Below are 22014 nucleotides of genomic sequence, written 5' to 3' on the forward strand. Positions count from 1 at the left end.
ATATACATATATGGAGCGGTTCGGCAGCCCTAAAGTTTGCCAAACATTTTTTGTAAATCACTTTTGATGGGGTTAGAAGTTTTAGAATAGGTTAATTTTTTGTGAGGATGATCTCTACGGTGAAGAGATCATCCTCACAAAAAATCAGCTCATTTTGAAACTTCAAAGCCTAGTTTACAAGTTGAAGAATCGTGGACCGTTCAATTTTTATAAATCACTTTTGATGGGATTAGAAGTTTTGGAATAGGCTGATTTTTGGTGAGGATGATCTCCTCATTATAGAGATCATCCTCACAAAAAATCAGCTCATTCCAAAGCTTCTAACCCATATTTTAAAAAATGTTTGGCACCAAACTTGGCAAACTTTAGGGCTGCTGAACTGTCGCCATATATATATATATATATATAGAGGGTGGTGTTATTACGACCCCCTTTGCGACACACCATTTTGTCTTATATGGGCAAAAATGTTTGGAATGGGCTGATTTTTTGTGAGGATGATCTCTGTGACGAGGGGATCATCCTGGCAAAAAATCATCTCATTCCAAAACTTCTAACCCCATCAAAATTGATTTACAAAAATTGGACGGTCTAAAATTTTTCAACTTGAAAACATGGGGTTAGAAATTTCATAATGAGCTGATTTTTGGCAAGGATGATCTCCTCACCATAGAGATCATCCTCACAAAAAATCAGCCCATTCCAAACATTTTTGCCCATATAAGACAAAATGGTGTGTCGCAAAGGGGGTCGTAATAACCCGACCCATATATATATAGCGGTTCAACAGTCCTAAAGTTTGCCAAACATTGTGCTAAACATTTTTCAAAACATGGGTTAGAAGCTTTGGAATGAGCTGATTTTAGAGAAAGATCTCTTCGAACCCTAGTTTACAAATTGAAGAATCGTGGATTGTCCAATGTTTGTAAATCAGTTTTGATGGGATTAGAAGTTTTGGAAAAAGCTGATTTTAAACATTTTTCAAAACATGGGTTAGAAGCTTTGAATGAGCAGATTTTTGGTGAGGATGATCTCCTCATCATAGAGATCATCCACACAAAAAATCAGCTCATTCAAAGCTTCTAACCCATGTTTTGAAAAAATGTTTGGCAAACTTTAGGGTAGCTGAACCGCTCCGTGTGTGTGTGTGTGTGTGGTGTGTGTGTGTGTTGTGTGTGTGTGTGTGTGTGTATATATATATATATATAATATATATAAATATATATGGGTCCCGTTCGCCACCCTTAGTTTTACCACACACTTTAACAAACGCGTTTTGTCTTACATGGGTTATAAGTTTCGGAATGAGCTGATTTTTGGTGAGGATGATCTCTATGGTGAGGAGATCATCCTCACCAAAAATCAGCTCATTCCAAAACTTCTAACCCCATCAAAATTGATTTACAAAAAATGGACGGTCCACGATTTTTCAACGTGTAAACATGGGGCTAAACATTTCGGAATGGGCTGATTTTTGGGGAGGATGATCTTCTAATCATAGAGATCATCCTCACCAAAAATCAGCTCATTCCAAAACTTCTAACCCATGTAGGACAAAAAACGTTTGTTAAAGTGTGTGGTAAAACTTAGGGTGCTGAACATTTCCCTATATATATATATATGGGAAATGTTCAGCACCCTAAGTTTTACCACACACTTTAACAAACGTTTTTTGTCCTACATGGGTTAGAAGTTTTGGAACGGGACCCTATATATATATATATATGTATGTATATATACAACTTGGATATCCACTTGAAATTTGGGTAAAATTCAGATATGATATCCTTTAAAGAAGTGGGTAAATAGTCGGATATAGATATCCGTGGTATAAGTGGGGTGAAAAATAGAATATGGACAACTGGATATGGATATGATAATAGCTTCATACGGCCCATTGCCAGTCCTAATGGGTTCTATTCCTTACTCCTAATCATATTCATATTGATGTTTTTTTCTGTTTTTTGCTGCTCTTTGCGAGACTTCCTCGGTCTCCTTGTAATTTTTTTCCCTTCTTTTCTTAATAGATTATACTTTTCAAAAAATAAAAATAAAAATTTCATGGGACCTCTTTTTATAGAGAATTTTCGTTGCCACCTCTTCATATGGCACCCAACAAAATATAATCTATACGACCTATTTCTTTGACAAATGTGCAAAACCTCACGTCCCAACGCCAATTCAAAATATAACCTTGTTCAAACAGACTCCAATGAATTGGTTGATAATGATACACTCAAAAACTCTAATCATACGTGGAGAAACAATAAGATGAACATAACCCTAGGTTGGAGTAGTTTAGCAGTGAGGGTTTTGATGGCTCTGCTTAATGCTCAACATTCCAGCAGTGTTGCGATTCTGGTTTGTTATTGGTGATCTCTAATTCTAGGTTTGCAAAAAAAAAAAAAAAAAAAAAATGTACTTCGATTTTGGGATTTGAAAACGAAAGAGATGGTATTGTGGTTCTCCGTCTTTAAGTTTCTAATCTTCCAAGAAGAAACCCTTGAAAATTATTAGGTAGAGAACTTAAATTTTTTTATTTATTTAGAGGGCATGTGCCTAGTAGATAAAAAGGTGGTCTGGGGGAATAAGGTCTTATAATTTGAAAGTTGCACTGAAACTGGGGAAAAAACTGAATCCAAATCCTCTGACTAGGGCATAAACTGGGTCAATTCCAGATATGTATTTAGATGATTCATGAAAACCTAGCATAACCAATGGCCATGATTCATACTCAATCCTGACTCCACCCCTATTATAGGCAGGTTCAGTTCTATCCATAGTCTGCATAGTTTTGATCCTGCCCCATTCATGCACTAGAATTTTGGAATAAAGTTGCAGTCCTTGACGGGATCAAAACCTTTTTTTCCGAGCCAAAAAAACTTTGAATTTGAAGTGTTTCTGATTATAGAGCACCGTTTATACATAACATGAAATATTGGGGACGTCAACAATGATCCTGACCCAACAGATTTCATTCGAGGTTTCTGCACATACTACACAGAAGTTGAACTGCGGCAGTATTAATCTGATGTTATAATACAATAGGGAATGTACACCTTTCTGAATGTCATAACTTATCCTACTTGAACAAATTGAGTATAAAACAGAGTAACAAAAATGGATTGAATTAGTGGGGCTGTGTTCCATCCTTGAAAAACTGGGAAACAGCCCCACTTCTCCATCACAATCTATTCCTGGATCAAGCCAGAGCATCGACCTGTCTTTTGGTTAATCTTGCGTATAAACCACCCTTTGCTAGGAGCTCCAAGTGTTCACCCATCTGCATATCACAAATCATTTTAGGGATCTTTTTAGTCTGGTTTTACAGAGTAAACTCTGTACAACTGATCTACTGAGCTCAATTTTATCTCTACTAGGGATATTTTTGGTCAGAATAGATGCAATCTGAGCAGTAGCCAACTTCAAAATGCAATAATAAACAACTATTTAGTGCAACGTGACGAGTTTGACAAACCTCAACAATCCTGCCGCCATCCATTACCACAATCCGGTCTGCAGATTGTATTGTTGATAGCCTGCAAAAGGTTGTTTGTCATTGGGAACCTTGCATTTAAATAAGAAGAGAAAGGGAGAGATTGAGAGAAAAATAACCTATGTGCGATGACGATAACACTTCTCTTTTTCTTGGATCCATCGTTTATAGAACGAAGAACCCCCTAGAGAAAATAGAAAGGCAAACAATTCATTGACAGAAATATGATGATTGACCACAAAAGAAATTTTCCACGTGTCATTGCTTTTGATAGTGAAACTGCGTACCTTGATGTTATGTTCACTCTCAGCGTCTAGAGCACTGGTGGCTTCGTCTAGGATCAAAATGGATGGTTCCCTAATAATGGCTCTCGCAATGGCAATTCGTTGCTTTTGTCCCCCACTGAGAAGATCATTGTCAACGAGAGTTTGATAACCATTTGGGAGGGACAAAATGAAGTCATGAGCGTAAGCCTGCTTAGCAGCCGATTCGATATCTTCCTGATTAATTTCTTGGGTGCATCCATATTTTATGTTTGAACTGATGTCCATCCGAAAAAGACGAGGTTCCTGTGCAATATGATACAATCAGAGAAACAATCTAACATAATGCTCCAGTTAAATTTCAAGGGTAGAAATCTATGGACCAACCTGTCCCACGTATCCAATTTTTTCTCTGAGCCACTTGATGTCCAACTCTTTTAGAGGGCAATCATCAATTAGTATCTGCAGTCAAAAAATTTCAAATGTAAGATCCAACTATTCAGAATTTTGAGATTGTTCCATTGCGTCCTCTAAATTTCGCCTTTTAGTGATTATTAAAACCATATAAGTATGAGGTCTTTCCATGTACGTTATTCACTACATTTCATGCTGTTTGACTCGTAAATAAGGCTAAATGAAGTGAACTAATGAAGCTTACCTGACCATCTGTTGGCTCATACAGATGAAGCAGAAGATTTACTAATGTGCTCTTCCCACTACCACTAAGACCAACCTAATCAGATTGAACAGTTATTCTTGATCTTTGTAACAGAAGGAAAAAGGAGGGCAGACATTTACTTACAATTGCAACCACTTCATTTGGGTTTATTGACATGTTTACATTTTGCAGAACGGGCACCTGCTTAGATGTCACAGATTAGTAAGGATGGATGAAGGTAGCGTAAAATGATCTAAGAGGCACAGTTTGAGTTCGTAATTATCTCCCAATAGCTGTGTCAAACTACTGCACATAAAAAATTTCTTTACAACAGAGACACATTATGCAATTTACAAGAAAGAAAGAAAAATGATAATGTCCTTACAATCAAAACTCCACTCCCTTCCAATACCTTACCACTTACCAGAAAGTTCCATGATTATTGATCTCTTGAAAAGTGTTTGTGTTCCATCTTAAGTTGCATGAGGTGAAGGCATTGTTATTCATTTGTGAGAGGGCCGCATAAAATTAATGCTTGACCATCTAGGACACATATCTACATGTATGTTTCTGGCTATCCCTAGTACTTTCCTGTATGTCTTACTCCCTTTTGGGCTGTGGTTACTCTTCCAATGGTCTTTATTTCAGACTGGGGAGCTCTAGTGCTCTACTAATAAAAAAGCTACAGAACCCCACTAAAAATAAAGTGCGTGCATGTTACATGCATCTTTTATTTGGCTTGTTTTCATCTAATTGCACATGGACAATGGATGCAATAAAATGTTCGGGACATGTAACCAAACCAAATAAAGAAAAAAATATATCTTCTACTCAACCTTAAAAAAAAATATTCTAATGGGGATATTAAACATACCGTTAACCTTGAAGGATAACGAAAAGATACATTAACAAACTGAATATGTCCCATCAGCCTTTGCAATTTCACTCCTGCAGTGCATGCCACATTCAAAATGATTAAATTTCATAGAACCCAATCATCCAAAAAATAAAAAAGCAGACAAGAGACTCTTTTTTAGCTTAACAAAAAGAAGACTAATAAATCGCATGAAACAAAAGATTGCATCTCTTGAAACCAATAACCTAGTGCCTTCCCATCTTGAAGTTATTAACCTATCTATTTTTAAGACCATATGCATATGAATACACACAGATATATGTTGGCAGGAAATCTTAAAAATTGAAGGAAGAAACTGATAGTAACTCTTTCCAAGAAATTGCATGCAATATTTAAAATGAAAAGTTCAGATTCCATGCCTCAGAAAGCTGAAAAGGGCGCACGATGTGTTTAGCACCATGTAAAGTAGCAAGTGTAAGAGTGTCTTATGTATTATTACATCAACACATCCCATAATTTTTTATACAATGTACTTATAAAGGCCCTTTTATGGTGGGGTAATGTTACTTTAAGAGTGGGATCTTCTATGTAATTAAGTAAAGGATTTAAAACACTATGTTGATAATTCATGCTAATAAAAGCACAATTTTGAATGGTTGTGCCCCCATTGACCATAATAGAGGAGCCATAATTTAATTAGGTAATAGGTCCAGTACCTAAAACTTATCTCGGAAGCTGTGGAGGTTACCCCATTTCTTTCTATTTCTTAACGAGAAAAAAGTTTACAAAGATAAAATGATCTTTGTAATTTTTTTCCAGTTCAAAACAGTAAAATGTTAAATTACACTGAAGTAAATGAAACGTGTAAACCTAATTGAATGAATAAAATGCAATTAATAGAGTTGCACACTATTCATGTGCTCCCATTCTATCAGAAACTTTGTTACACCATTCAGAACTTCATTATTAATCATCAAGACCAAAATGTTAATAGGATTATGCTTTAACGAATTGGCACATGTAGAACAATATATAACAAAATAACTTAAGGTGGGGATAAGAATGGATATCATAGTTGAAAGGTTGCAATTCCTACTCACACCCCGTACAAGTAACCACGGACAGAATGATCAGGGCTCTTTAAAGCAAAGAAGAAATTCTTAAAAACAATCAAGATAGGGCTTTCATTAAATATTGAGAAGTGCTTGCCTTCTGATAAGAATTGGTCACTAGGCAAGAGATCCATCAATTGGAAGACCTTTTCACTTGCCCCAACAGACTGCATTAATGATGACAAATTGTCTCCCACCCACCATGTTGCGTAAATCACCCATTCGCAGTACAAAATGAATTTAGTAAGTTGCTCTGCCGTTATGTTACCAGCTACAATAGACGCTCCTCCTACCAGCACAGCAATAACCTATAAAATTAATTTGCCAAATAATGCAGAAATTAACTGATTGATCTTATATAAAATTCATTTATCATGTAACAGTATAATAAACCTTAAAATATTCAATTTAACATTTGAACCTAAGGTATTTTGCAAGAACCGATCTTCAATATTTTTTTTCCATCAATAACTATCATTGATTAAAGTTCCTGAAACTATACGCATTTTAGGATCCTTAATATGCCAAATCACATGTGGATACAATGAGCATATAGCCAAAATGAGGTGTGGAACGAAGATGGATGAACAACAAGCCTAGGAAAAAAGAACAGAAAAGAAGGTGTCCAAAGAAACTAAATGCAACTCCAGTAGGCATAGTTCTAAACTTTAACATATTTCCATGAAATATTTCAATTTTCACAAGGCTTGAAATGAAATTTAACCAACAGTTTCGTTTTATATAAATTCTGGTGGAAATCACCGTTCATTTCACAAAATATTTTGGTGAATAGTAAATTTAGACCAAAATAATCAAATTTCAAGAGTAAAAATAGAAGATTTCGTGTAAATATTTCGACGAACGGTATAATTCATTAGAAATAATATTTTTCAAAAAATTTATATGAAAATAACAAAAATCCTAAATTACTTGTAGAAAAGAATTGTGAATTTCAAATAATCTTCATTCACTAGTATAAATAAATTATCATTAGTTAGGTATCAATATATCATCTTATTTACTATATTTTAAGTAAATCAACACGTTCAAATAAGCTCATACATACATTTAATTAGTTTGAAATTATTGTTGACTTGTCCTTTGCTTCATTTTCTTAACTAGATGCTTTCTTCAATCTAGGAGGAGATGGGAGTTAATGATCAAGATGGTCAAATCAAGAACTAGAAGGATCTTCTCACAGAATAAAATCCTAATATGCTGGATCAATGGTTATGGATGGCTTAAAGTTCTCAAGGAGTTGACGCACTTGACCACTTCTCCGAACACATTCTCCGTTCTGATCACCTTGATGAAAGAAAATGTATGCGACTCAAAAAGGAAAAATTCTATACTTGATGAAGCAACCAAGACCTAAAATTCACCAAAAAGTGTTGGATCAACATGAACAAATGGAGAATTTACAATAGTAACGGTAGTAATCCTTTATTAAGTCACCTAGAATATTTTTGTTTTCCAAGAACAATATAGATAATATATGTACTAAACCCAAGCAGTGAACACCCAAAAAGACAAAAAATAATGGTTAATATTGAATTGTAACAGATAAATTTGAGTTCACCACAAGGTTTCATTAAGTTCGCAATTTCTAATCATACCAAGTAAACATCAGCAGTGGAGGATTATGATTATTCTTGGAAAATACACAAATCTATAGTTTAAAAGCCTTAAAGAAAAGCCAGACCTGTGTCGAATGATAAAGGGAGTTGAAGCTCAGATTCCAAAAACCATAAGCCACACTTTGTCGCAAGCTTATATCAGCTAATTTCTTCAGCCATTGTTCGTATCTGTATAATATAGCAGGAGTCAGGTTTTCCATTAGCTCATACCCATAAGGCCATAAACAATCATATATGTGTGTGTTTCTGCCTCTGTCTTTGCTTGATTGAGCATTCCTTTGCTAGTTTTTAGATGTACATATGAGGAAACTCTAAGATATAGATTATTGATGGAAATCATGATACTAGTAGCAATTATTACCTTCCAAGTTCTTGTTTCTCCGTTTTATACACCCGAACGGTTCTCATCAAAGACAATGTCTCTTGTGAAACCTGAATATAAATAGGAAATAAAAAAAAATGGACCATATTACAGAAAATCATTCAAGCTATGGAATTTTATTAATCAAATTATAAATAAAGTTCTGTATGTTACTTCGTTGGCACAAGCACCAAACTCTTGAGTTAATTTCGCTGCTTTCTTCTGGTACCTATTCAAGACAACAGGCACAGAAACACATAACTTATATCAAGCATGGACTTTATATCTGAAAGCAGTCACCGGAAAGTATGCAAAGATAGTAGATAAGCAACACATTCTCTATGCATGTTAGCAGCATGGAGTTACAATATGGCAGCCTTGCAATCGGGCTTTATATGTGATAAAGAATACCGAGATATCGCAAGCAGGTTCTGTTACCTTGAAGATAATAATTAGGAAAATTATATGCTTATCAAAATATAAGTCAAATAACTTAAAAAACACATTGAATACCTTCAATAACTGTGAAAGTATACATCATCCATTCTTGTATTGTTGATCACATAATGACATAAGCTTGTTCTAAGGTTTGGTGATGCTGATAACTTGATACTTACTCTCCATGCAAAGCAAATGACAGAGACCGTGAGTTGGTCTTTCCCTTAAAGGACTACAAGATGTCGCTTTCATGAAACACAAGGTTTGGTGAGAAGTGTACATCATTATTTTTTTTTTTCTCACATAACCTGTAAATGAGATACATAATTATTGACATGTTTGTCACTCAGATGGATGTGCTTCTTATTGACTCCAAGTCTCCTACGCCGTCAGATCCAGAATTCATCATATCGGCAGCAATTTCGCACCACACACTGGACCATTTACATGGTGCTACAAAATTCTATAAGCTACATTGGATTGGACACCATCAAATATGCATGCAATAGGGCTATTAAAGCACATTGTATATTTTTTCACCTCACCTTTTTACGAGATGTAAAGTTTAACTATCTTCTACTAGAAGAAACCCAAAGGGAGTTGTAGGCTTCCTTTTGCATAGATTTTCATACAAGTCTATTCATATCTAAGAAAAGAGCATGATTTTCTCTCTTCTTCTTATATTAGATTATTGCTTGGTATGTTTCTTCCGTTATTCAACATGTTTGGTATTAATAGGATTTTTTATTTTTTTTAGTTAGAGAATTTTATTAAAAGGTGGTCAAGGACAAAATAGGAATTTGTTATTTTTATGTAGTTGCGTCATTTGAAAACACAGCTTTTCTTATTTCCTTTTTGATAAAGATTTGTAGTGAATCTTTTTTTTTTTTTTGCTTTTGATAGGTAAAGAGAATTTTATTCAAGACCAAGGGGAGGTAGAGGTGACCAACCCAAGAAAAAAAGACAAACTAAATTACAGACTTGAGATACTAAATGCTCTATCCCACCTAAGCAAGAAATCCTCAAAGAAGACACCTTTGAATTCTACAAAAGTCTAACACCAAAAAAAATAAATGCCCAAGAATCGAAAGGAAAAAATCGTGAATAGTTTGCTCCTTTCCTTAACAAACTCTTACATTTCTCTGCCTCCAAAAACAGCAAGGCTTTTGGGTAAAGAAATTGCAAAGTAGGTTATGAAATCACATTATAAAATTTTCATCTCATTTTTTTATGAGATTTGAATTTTAATTATATTCTACTAGAAGAAACCCTAAAGGGGGCATGTGTGTTTCTTTTGCATAGATTTTCACAGAACTTCCATTCTTATCCAACAAAAGAGAGTGATTTCCCCTCTTCTTGATACTATATTGTTGTTTGAGTTGCTTCTATTGTTATTCAACATGTTTTTGTGTGGTAAACTTGGAATTTCCAAGCCCAAAGCATCATGTGGCCAATCAAAGACTAGATTATTTCAAGACAACTCAAACGGAAAGATGATGCGTTTATGTACATGTTATGCCATTGAAACAGATAGAATGATAAACATAGCACTTTTAGTCATCCTCAATATTACAATACTAATAGAAATAAAACTAAAGCCTAGGAAAGTGCGCCTAATGAGCGAATCAAGGCAACAAAAGATAAAAACTCTTACAGGCCATAAATTAGCATGACTGTTGATAGGACAGAGCATATCACCAACGTAGATAATGCAAGAGGCCATGACAGTACAAACAAATAGATCAATGCACCCATCCCCTGAAAAGAGGAAATGAAAGGGCACATTATATTCTCAAGTTGTAGACATTTTCTGTCAAGAAAATAAATTGGTTTGGACTTTGGAGTGATATAAACCTGTAGGAGATTGCGTAATATCATATTAAGATCATTTCCAATAACACGAGATACTTGCTGACAATCTGAACCAAGCCTACTAGTCAAATCACCAACTGTTTCTGTGTCAAAGAAGGATATATCCTGCATAAAGAAGCAGCACTCAATGTACATATGTATCTATATAATAAAACACAATGTGGGTCCCACTCCAGCTACAGTGGAGTGAGGTCCACACTACCCACTTTATTGACTTCCTCTTCACCCCCTTCAACTTTATTATCCCTCCAATTTTACTACCTTTCCTCTTTTACCCCTATATTACCCCTCTAACTTTACTATCTTTCCTCTTTTACCCCTTTAACGGCACGGGGAAACTCTAGTATATGGATAAGTAGCAACACCCAATATATTAAAAAAATACATACCAAGTTCTGCTAGATTGTTGAAATACACCTTGCAGCAAATAAATAGGAAGACCAATTTCTAAATGCATCACAAACCTGAAAGAGAAGAGCTGAATATAATGCTTCCCTCATACGTTTAACCTGCATAATGTTTTAAAAAACACCAGCTTATGTCATATTTGTAATTTGTTGAAGAATTCCAAACGATGCATTACGAAGAGTAGTTCAAAAGAACGGACAGTATATTGTGTTTGTGAAGGAAACAAAAAAGTGCATCCGTGCAATAGTGCAACACAGGTTGAGCCATGACCCAATCCACACACTTCAATATGTGGTAAATTCTACAATGAGTGATATTCCACATGTCATTAAGATTCTTAACTGTTCAACGTCTTGGAATTTTCTTCCAGATTGTTTAAGCATTTAAAAATTCCTTCAAATTTTTTCTATACTCTTAAACAGATGATCAAGAAAGTGGCAATTGATAGATTTTTAAAGTAAGCTCTGAGCAAAGTGAAATTTGACCCATAGCTCAATTGGTTTGACACATTGCAAAGCAACTTGATGTCGTGACTCGTGGGTTCAAGTCCCACTTAAACAAAAAAAAAGGTGAAATTGAAGTCTGTTTAACCGATCCCAAATCTCTGGACGAAGGCTTTGACAGTGGTGATTGTGTTCTAAAGTATGACCCATTGAAGAGTAGGACGCCACTAGAACTGTCCATACCAATGCAATAGGTGACCGACATATGAACATATTGCAGAATTGAAACAAAAGTGTAGTCCACACAGAGAAGCAAGCTTTTCAACAAGAAAATTCAGGAGGAGGTTAAAACTCACCAAGATCATATTTGCAATGCCAAAACAGCAACCCCGTAGACCACTGAATTTCACATATACAGAAAATGCAATTAGCACCTATTGTTTATAACCAGCTTAGTTGGTATCCAAATATAACGGGAACAACAAAGCTTATTCAAATATTTTATAAATGAAATATAACAAAGCTTATTTCATTTATCAGTCCCGATAAATGAGCTATTTTACGTCTAGGGTCTAAATGTGCTTGAATACTAGACAACAACAGCAAACTATTATGCTACCAGCGACCCACCATTCAATGATATCTCGACTGATGAGTAACAATGAGGTTTTGGGAGATTAGTTATTATTATATTTCTGGATATAGTGATGACCCAATTTTTTCTTTTTTGGGTACAAGGCTTTGATGACAATTGATGATGATGAGATATTTCAAATAAATATTTTTTTTGATCGATAATATTTCAAATAAATATAGTATTTAAAGCTTCAATGTCTGGTGGGTTAGTGCAACTGGTAGAACATTTTCATATGGGCCGATAGTATAATTTACGATAAAGATGATCGTTCTATTTCAATTCAACAATACCAACAACAACAAAGCTATAGTTGAAATTCAAAGGAGGGAACTTTAACCATACAAGATTTAGACCTGCAAATTCCTGAAGTAAAACACAACATAATCAAGAGCCGAGCATTCCTACGAAACAGATAAGTCTCCCCTCGTTGCGCAGAAAAAATAGATGCTGCCAAGAAATGTGGTATTGAGATCTCCGAAAGCTGCACCACAAACGCATAATAAAGTAACTACCACTAATTTTAACATAACTGAGGATCAAAAAAGAAGACGGGAAGATTCGGGCTAGTAATTCCTGCTAATTACTCAATCCTCATAATTCAAGAAATATAATCGAGTTTAAGTCATGTAAACCACATATTTGCTTAAAAGGGATCGAAACGGATAAAGAACATGTACCGCTGCAAGAGTTAGGGCAGCAAATGCAGTGAAGATAACCCATCTATCATTAGCAACCAAATCCCACATTCGTCTTAGTGCATTAAACACAGTCACGGGCTTTGCAACTCCAATTACATCGACATGCTCAGGAAGCTTCCACCAACTTCCACCCGGTGCAAATGATCGAAGAGAAGCAATCAATCTCGAAAGCTTTTGTAGATACCCAACATTCTTCTCTTCTCCATGACTATCACTCTCTTTCTGGAAGTTTCTTACCGAAAATCCATCAATGGAGGCGGATTTAATAGGAGAAAATGAATTTGTTGTTCTGGTCTTAATAATTGGGGTAACAAGACGAGGAGGAGAGAATTGGAATTTCGTGGTGGTGGTGAAACTGGGTATCTTGTGAGAGAGGAGAAGAAGGATTGGTTGTTGTCGATGTGGGGAAGAAGTGGTGAGACAAGGTTGAAGGTTTGAGAGAGGCAGAGCCATGGATGTTGCAGAGGAAGAGCTCTGCAACAATGGCTGAGGATGAAGTGTCTGTGTTCGCATAAAGGCCGCTGAGAGACCTTGAGACACCCGCGCGATTATTGCGGCGGCGTGTTTATATGAATAAAGAAATACTATTGCTACACCAACTTTTGTTAACGCCACACCAACAGTATGCTATTCCTGTTGATTTACGTAGGTAGGTATTGATGTGGCATTAGCAAAATTTGGTGTGGTAATAGCAGCTCTCATGAATATCACTATAAATTCTAGAACAGGGAAGTTCTTGACGCACCTATCGTTTCACGCAAGTGCACCTCTCTATTACGAGTAGTATAATTTCGCATGTTATAAACACTTGATAAATGCATATCTCCTCCAATAAACCCTAGACCTAATAACTACCATTATTCATCTTCTTTCCATCGTCAAACCACCATCACATTCTTCTCTTCGTTACAACAAAGCAACAAAGTTATGTTAAATGATAAGGACTCAGAAAAGTGAAGCAATCTTGGAAACCCAAATCATTTGATAATAATATTACCTTTAAAAAAAAATAAAAATAAAAATTATCTTTAGTCTCTTTCATGACGATAATTTAGTGTTGACACGGATTTAGATTGATGAGCCCTATCGGCACATGCAAATAGTAGTTCCAAGCTTTTGTTTGTGTCGATAGGGGTCATTCAACATGACTCACATTGACATAGATAGTGGATCCAAGCTTTTTATTTGCATCGATAGGGGCCATTTTCATGTCGACACTAGCTTGTTGACATAAAAAATCCTCTAAAAAGTAAAAAAAATCCATCTAAATCCCAGTATTTTATTGTCTTGTGTTCATTTAACTTGTTAGTTCATTGAGTTTGTTTTTTATTATTTGTGTTCACCTGTAACTTTGTATCAAGATCATTGAGTTCAATAATGAATCTATATGAAAAAAAAAAAAAAAAAAAACTTTTGGCAAAATCAATCTCCATTGATATAATCTATATAAGGTTGGATCTTAGAAGTTTTAAGTTGTGTTTGAATTGAGAGAAATGGAGAGAAAAGAAGGGAAGAGAAAATAAATGAGTTTCTCTCCATTTCTCTTGTTTGAATTATTAAGTGGGGAGAGAAGAGAAAAGAATTGGAGAGAAAAAAAATGTGAATTTTCTTTCTCTCTAAAAGTGAAAAGAAACCCTTTTAAAATATTTTATAATTCGAACTCTGCCCCTAAATTTTTTTAAAGATATTTTAAAATTCCAAAGTTGTCGTAAATTCTCTCTGGTCAATCCAAACATGATGGAGTGAAATTGAATTTCTCTCATCTTCTCTTCTCTCCACTTCTCTCAATCCAAACGTAGCCTTAGAGTGGTGGAATCAGTCGAAAGACAACAATGTGAGTTATTCACTTTGTCTTTAAGATTCGAGGTTAAGGCTTTCCATTTGAAAGTGGTTGGTGCACATGTGAAAAATCAGGGAACATAGAGGGGATTTAATTTATTTATTTTTGTTTATGTATTTTTTTTGTAATTTAATGTGGTGCACTTTCCTCAAATGGGGTTGCAAATAGTGCAATCCTCCTTAAAATTCTTATATTTTAAATTGATTTGCAATCATATTCTATTATAACTCAACATTGTTCAAACAAAATCCAATAATTGGACCAACTATAAGAAAAAGAAAAAGAAACGAGGATCTAACCAAAATAAAATCATGCTATGCTCATCTGGGACGTCTAAGAGCGTGGGCAACTAGTTCCCCTCTTCGTTTTTCTAGTAAGGAAACCAATTCCTTGGTAATATGTAATTTGTCTTCAAGTGTCATTAAATTATTGGAGGAAAAAATAAAAATAAATGCCCAATGGTTAGCACCTTGAGTTGTTAATTTATTTGGCAACCTTTGATTAAAAACTGTCCCCTCCCACAAGAAGAAGAAAGACCCCATCTCTACAATCCTTGATTTATTTGGTTGTTGTCGAGACTCGAGAGTCCAATCCTATGTTACCCAATTTGTTAACAGGTGCTGAGCACGGTATGACAAAAATTCCCTCCACTTATTGATAATATCAGACATATCCCCCTAAAATTTGAAACTGATAGCATGTATGACCTTTGTCTTTAATCTGTTATCTTGTTTTGATTGCGCCTATTTTCTTAAAACTATTGTAGAATAATGCAACTCATTTGATGTTTCCTTGAAGTATAAGAACTCTGATTTGGTTTGTACAAAGAGGAAACTAAACCTTATTTCAATGCGTCACATACTCTTTCACAATTGCATGTTCATTTTAATAAAGAAAGCATGATTTAATACATTAATCTTCAAAGTCAATTATCTTATTTATCAAACGCTTGATATTATTAAATTGCATCCATCATACTATTAGTGATCATCATTTATTTAAGATTACATAACTATTGTATTATGTTATCCTCAAAAGACACATTGGCTTTATCTTTTGATAATTTTTAAGTAAGTTCGAGCCTAATTGATCCGCTCGCACCATTCAAATTAAAATTAACACAGTCCCAACCACAGTACTACAAAAAGAGCACTGTACTTTTCGGCATTTTCTTTTTGCTCTAGCGGGAGACTGAGAGAAGCTATTAGAGGTGAAATCTATTGGTTCATCTTTTCTTAATGGTAGTGGGGTCATGGACCCATGGAACAGTAAGACCTTGAATCACTAAAGTTTGTTCCGTACCAATTTAAATTCTTTTTTTGGAGGGAAAACATGTTAGAGACAAAATTAAACCATGGACAACATTTGCTATATATAAACACTCCTATATAGCCAACAAGAGACAAACACCACATATTACCTCAAATGGCTACATCATCCCAACATGACCGATCACCACCACGAACACAATCATCATCATCATCATCATCATCTATGCCTAGTTCGTCCCAACACAAACAAGCTAACATCATCACACCTAGTAATGTTTTTTTGTGATTATTTAATTTTCTCTCTTGAAAAAACCGCCATAATTGTTGAGTTAAATTTGTTTTTAATGGGATGCAGATAGGAAAGACAAAGATCCTAAGCATTACATACCCCTTTACAGAGCTGCATTAGAAGGTGATTGGAAAAGAGCCAGAGATTTCTTCGACACTGATCCAGACGCAAAGGTAGCGAGAATCTCCACTAGTTTTGAGACAGCTCTCCAAGTTGCAGCCACGGCAGGACAAGCAGACTTTGTGGAGGAATTGGTGAAGTTGATGCCTAAAGAAGCTTTGGAACTGAAAGAAAGTGCTGGGTTTACTGCTCTTCATTCCGTGACTACATCTGGAAACACCAAAGCAGCTATGGCTATGGTGAATGTGAACCCTGATTTGCCACAGATTCCTAACGATGGTGGAGAGACACCAATATTTCGAGTAGCTAAACTTGGTTATAAGGAGTTGTTGTCATATCTTTGCTTAGTAACAAAAGATGAGGATTCTCCAAAGAGTAGTAGTCCTTTTAGAAGGAATGAAGGTGCTGAGCTTATCATGGCTGTAATTACTGCTGATTTTTATGGTAAGTTTACTTTTATTAATTAATTTATCATTAATGACCGCACTGGAGTCACACCGGACATATTGATGCCGTGTGTCCTGTTCAGGTCACTCCGGTGTGATTCTTAATTTATTTTTCAAACATTACACCTTGACCGTAAGTCAACATTATGTTTTATTGGTGATTTAATGGTGAAATTTTGTTTTTTCTTCTTCTTCAAAATGCACTTCAAGTTCGGAAAAAATTCAAAATTTCACTATCCAATCATCAAGAAAAAGCAATGTTAATCTACGGTCAATGGGGATAAAACTAATCTTGTATTTTGCAAGGGGATAAACCTAATATCATTAAATTTACAGGGGGTGTTTCTAAAATACCCTAATTATACTACTAAAATATGCTTTACTTGGTGCATTTCTACCGAGTTACCAAAACATGCAATGAAATCACAATCTTTATTTATTTATTTTTAATATGATCTAGGCCATAATCTTTATTAAAAAAAAAAAATACTATCCCTAGATTTTTATTTAAAAAAAAAATACTCTTCCACATAGAAGAATTCCTAGCTTTGCTCCTACAAATATGCAAAGAGTGCTATGGGCAAAGTGAGATATGAGGTATAATCTTGACTCTTTAGGTCACTTCAGCATTGTTCTTTGGTAAATATTTGGAATGTGTACTGTCACGGTTTTAGTTTTGAGATCTCTAAGCCATGAGTGGGTAAATTTCTTTTGTTCCAACCCAAATCAAAATTGAATTCAATCAAGTCATATTAATAGGTTGAGTTTTGAGGATGGTTTTAACTCTCATCCGATACGTCTCGGTATCATCCACCAACGAGACTGATAGACAAGTCAAACGTAGTGGACGAGATTTAAAATCACGATTCCTTTTTCTCAATGTTGAATGAGACGACTCAAACTTATAGGAAAACTCGTCTGAGACGACTTGGTCTCATTCATGGATGAGATGAGACATCAAAACGACTTTTAAAACCATGGTTTTGAGTAAGCCCAATAAGTTTTAAAACATAAATGGACTGTAAATCGGTCAGGGTCCCTTCTGGTTGGGTCATTTTGGGTCGAATGCCTGTTCCAACACAAATTTTCCAAACCTAATGTGGACCTATGCCTGGCTTGTCAGGCCAGGTTTAAACATTTTCTTTTCAAACCCAGTATTGTGGCCTTAGTGGAGGCCTGATCGGACTGGACTGTGGATTTTTTTCCTTCTAGACCTTTATAATCAATCATCCATTACGCCATTCCCTCTCAAATGTGAACAAAGGGGATGCTACAACTTACAAGTAGGAAACTATGTATAAGTAATATTACATCCATTTTCTCTGTGAGCAGATGTGGCATTGCATTTAGTGAAGCAGTACCCACTATTAGCAACAACTAAAGATCAGCATAATCTCTCTGCATTATACGCGTTGGCGAGAAAATCTTCAGCTTTCAAGAGTGGAAGTAGACTAGGATTTTGGCAACGTTGCATCTATTTATGTTAGTCTCTCCATCTATACCTCACTTTAAACAAAAAAAAAAAAAAATTCAATTGTTATTAATTTAAAATTGAATCTACTAAAGATTCAACCACACATGCTATTCTTAAAGGCAGAAAAGATTTGTAAATTTACTATGGGTTGATGGCATAAAGGCATTTTGGATAAAATAATAAAAAGAAAAAGCCAAGTTGGCATGTTCATTTCACAAAAGTTATGTTTGTAAAAAATTAATTGAAAGGGTTATAAACTCATTTTTGGATTTTTGGTATGGACACATTTGCGAAATTATTTTTATAGCATACTTCAACTTTACATAAAGATAAAATTTTATCCAATTTATCATACCAGTTATCTGTTTTCGGCAAAATATTTATATGACCCTTTTGATAGATATTTTGAAAACATGACTAATCCCATAATTTTGGCGAGACGTTGTAATGTTGAGAGGTGCATGATGCATTATTTTCATTTTGTGTTCTAAATTACTTACCTTTAGTTTTCTATCTTATAGGTATTACTATTACACAAGCTCCCATAATAAACAATCAAGGAAGAGGAGACACTGAAAATCCTCTATTGTGCTCTAGTGACTGCACACACATGACCCAAATAGGCCAAGGTATGTTGTAGTTCTTGATTTCAATAGACCAAGTAATATATCTTAACTATGTATAGTTGATTTCACTAGATGAAGTAATATATCTCAAATGGATCCTTGGGTTTTTACATTTTTAACTAAGCAAGTTTGGTTTCGTAGGATTAGTGTTCCAAAGGTTGAATGGGCTATTTTGGAACGCTATAAAACAAATAGGTATGCAACACTATCATTACTTAAGAATGAATATTATTGTCCATTTTTCTTTCTACTCGGTACAAATTGATGTTACTTGAATTGGTTTTAATCACAGTTCCGAGCATTAGGCATGTTTATGACACCAAAGTGATGCATACCCAAGCCTTGGAACTTCTCAAATGCATTTGTGAGCAAGTTTCGCTTTTGGAAACTCAGTTGGAGATTGCAAAGTTATTAAATTTTCCAACCTTGGTAGCGGCCCAGTATGGAAATGTGGAGCTTATTACCACTTCTGTTGAGACTGAGCCTAACCAGATTTGGACCAAATACAATAAGACTAGCCATAGCATTCTTCATGTTGCTATTGTACATCGACAAGAAAAGGTTTTCAACCTCATGAGAGATATGGGTACAGTTAATAGTGTGCTCGCCTGTTATACAGATAACGAAGGAAACACCATCCTGCATTTGGCAGCAAAACTAGCCCCTCCCTCCAAACTCAAAGCAGTATCTGGTGCAGCACTACAAGTGCAACGAGAACTTCAATGGTTTCAGGTGATGGATTTTTCTTTACAAGTAGCGAAAGATGAATTTTTTTATTTATTGTTTAGATGTTATGGACAACCAAATTGGAATGTCGGCATTACATAACTGTGAACTCATCACAAATTGTATTAAATTTTTTTTTGAAGAAACATTTTAAGAATTTTAATTCAAAATTTAAACTTATTTCTGTTGCCTATGTGGTTAAACTCGAGTTTTGCATTTCTAGGTTGGAATATTTTTGTTTAATTTGACATTAGGAATCAATTGGCCTGTCCGACAACAAACAATGGCTTTGGAGTTTGGATTTTTGATAGAATCATGCTTCCCCCAGTGAGAAATCTCATCTAAGATGGTAATCATGTCTATGATTTTACGTCACACTTTGTTATGTAGGCGGTGGAGAAGCTTGTACAACCTACATTTCGAGATTTGGAAAACGTACAAAAAAAAAGTCCTAGGGAATTGTTTACTGAGGAGCATGAGCAGTTGATCGAGAAAGGAGAGAAGTGGATGAAAGACATGGCAACATCATCCATGGTTGTAGCCACGCTCATTGCCACAGTGGCATTTACTGCAGCCTTTACGGTTCCCGGTGGCAACAATGGTGAATCTGGCACCCCCATATTTCTAAAAAGCAAATGGTTTATGGTTTTTGCCATATCAAACGCATTAGGATTCTTTTCTTCCTTGACTTCAGTGTTGATATTTGTAACCATCCTCACATCCCGCTATGCTGAAGAAGACTTCCTTAAGTCCCTACCCCAAAAATTGATAATAGGTCTTACTACGCTCTTTTTCTCTATAGCAGCCATGTTGACAACATTTAGTGCCACCTATTTTATCATGCTTGGACATCGATTCGCATCAATTTCTCTTCTTCTATCCTTCCTTGCTTGTATCCCTGTGACAGTGTTTGCATTGCTGCAACTTCCTCTCTTTGTTGAAGTAATTCGTTCGACGTATGGGTCCGACATCTTCCATTGTTAAAAGTTTAGTGTTGCTAATGTTAGCTTCTTGTTTTTTGTTGGTTTAGAGCCTGTCTCACAACATGTTTTACGATTTTGTTGAATTTATCTATTTTTGTGATGGACCACTTTTTTTTTTTTTTTTGGATGGTAATCGGGGTTGAGGCAGACCCCCTGACCAAAATATATAGACAAGAGAAAAATAGTTACAATCTCACATAGGGGTCCCAGAGGCATCCTCCCTTACAATGGAATTCATCTCAGGCGGAAGATCAGAAGCAAAAATGATTGTAGTTTCTTGAGTAGTTAACAATGAAACAAGTTTGTCCGCAAGCATATTTGCTTCTCTAAAAGTGAATTTGAAGTGAATGTTATCATACGTAGAACATAGGGCCCAAATTTTGTTAGCTAAGGGCTTGACTCTCCATGGGCAATGAAATTCCTTGTTAAGGATTTGAATAACTAGTAGTGAGTCAGCTTCCACTATGAACGGCTACGGGTCCAAAGACTTAGCTAATCGAACACCTTCCAAGAATGCTTTGAGTTCGTGCCAAAGGATTGATTTCTCTATGGAACATTCCGCAAGAACACTCACCACCTCTCTTTTAGCGTTACGGATAACAACCCCTTGCCTACCAATGTCCCCTCTAAAAGTGCCGTCAGAATTTAGCTTCCAATGGCCTACTTCAGGAGCCATTCATTTACAAACTATGGTGGAAGGAGTATTGAGCTTCATTGAGATACCTCAATTATCTAAGAAGTCTCTATTGGGTTGTACATCCACATCCAAAAGCCCTTGGTTGTCAAACTTTTCTTTGATATCACCTTCAATTGCTTTAAGCAGTAGAATGAGATTTGAGAAGGCATTTTGGAAGATTCTTCTACATATTTCTCTCCAAAGATGGTATAGGTAAGCACAAAAGATAATTTTCTTGATGGTATCAATGGACGATCGCCCTCTGAATTTGTTACACACCCATCGAATTTTTGAGTTTCAATCTCCGACTGATCTTCTATAATTCATTTTATGGAGAATTCTGCCCCAAAGCTCCTTGGCAAACCTACATCCCATGAATAAGTGGTCATCATTCTCCTCTGTTGCTCTACAAAAGTAGCAAATCGATTGATTTATGATACCTCTTTGCATAAGCCTATTCTGTGTTTTAATGCCTCCACTCATAACTTGCCAAGCTATAAAGCAATGCCTTTGGATACCTTGGTTGTTCCATACAATTTGTGCCCATTGTTTATCTGTCCCTCGAGGAATAAGGCCTTGATATGCTGATTTGATTGAAAATTATCCTTTGGTGGATGGAGCCCAGATCACCTTATCCGAGTCCTCTCTATCGACTTCCACAATTCTAGCTTCCTCCCATATGTG

General features: G+C 35.5%; 2 protein-coding genes across 3 annotated transcripts; one reads left to right on the plus strand and one right to left on the minus strand.

Moving 5' to 3' along the window:
- Positions 1-2883: 2883 nt before the first annotated feature.
- Positions 2884-13445, minus strand: ABCB26 (transporter associated with antigen processing protein 1). The gene is made up of 18 exons (XM_086442071.1): positions 12859-13445; positions 12535-12662; positions 11901-11943; positions 11158-11202; positions 10676-10798; positions 10476-10579; positions 8558-8612; positions 8384-8454; positions 8088-8190; positions 6483-6693; positions 5292-5365; positions 4562-4618; positions 4418-4492; positions 4147-4221; positions 3784-4065; positions 3616-3680; positions 3479-3539; positions 2884-3283 (listed from the first exon to the last, which is right to left on the minus strand). The coding sequence occupies exons 1-18, from the start codon at positions 13390-13392 to the stop codon at positions 3203-3205; spliced, it is 2187 nt and encodes a 728-aa protein (XP_086298197.1). The 5' UTR covers positions 13393-13445; the 3' UTR covers positions 2884-3202.
- A 2745-nt stretch (positions 13446-16190) lies between these two features.
- LOC147400995 (uncharacterized) lies at positions 16191-20787 on the plus strand. 2 transcript variants are annotated; one of them, XM_086442076.1, is made up of 7 exons: positions 16191-16259; positions 16346-16843; positions 18178-18327; positions 18841-18948; positions 19093-19140; positions 19238-19677; positions 20062-20787. In XM_086442076.1, exons 1-7 carry the CDS (start codon positions 16214-16216, stop codon positions 20653-20655), a joined length of 1884 nt encoding a protein of 627 aa, XP_086298202.1. In that variant the 5' UTR covers positions 16191-16213; the 3' UTR covers positions 20656-20787. The 2 variants fall into 2 exon arrangements, with proteins under 2 accessions (XP_086298202.1, XP_086298203.1); XM_086442077.1 differs by lacking the exon at positions 18178-18327.
- Positions 20788-22014: the final 1227 nt, after the last annotated feature.

The sequence above is a fragment of the Akebia trifoliata genome, chromosome 5, assembly GCF_017979445.1.
Source record: "Akebia trifoliata isolate Shusen 1 chromosome 5, ASM1797944v1, whole genome shotgun sequence".
Taxonomy (NCBI): domain Eukaryota; kingdom Viridiplantae; phylum Streptophyta; class Magnoliopsida; order Ranunculales; family Lardizabalaceae; genus Akebia; species Akebia trifoliata.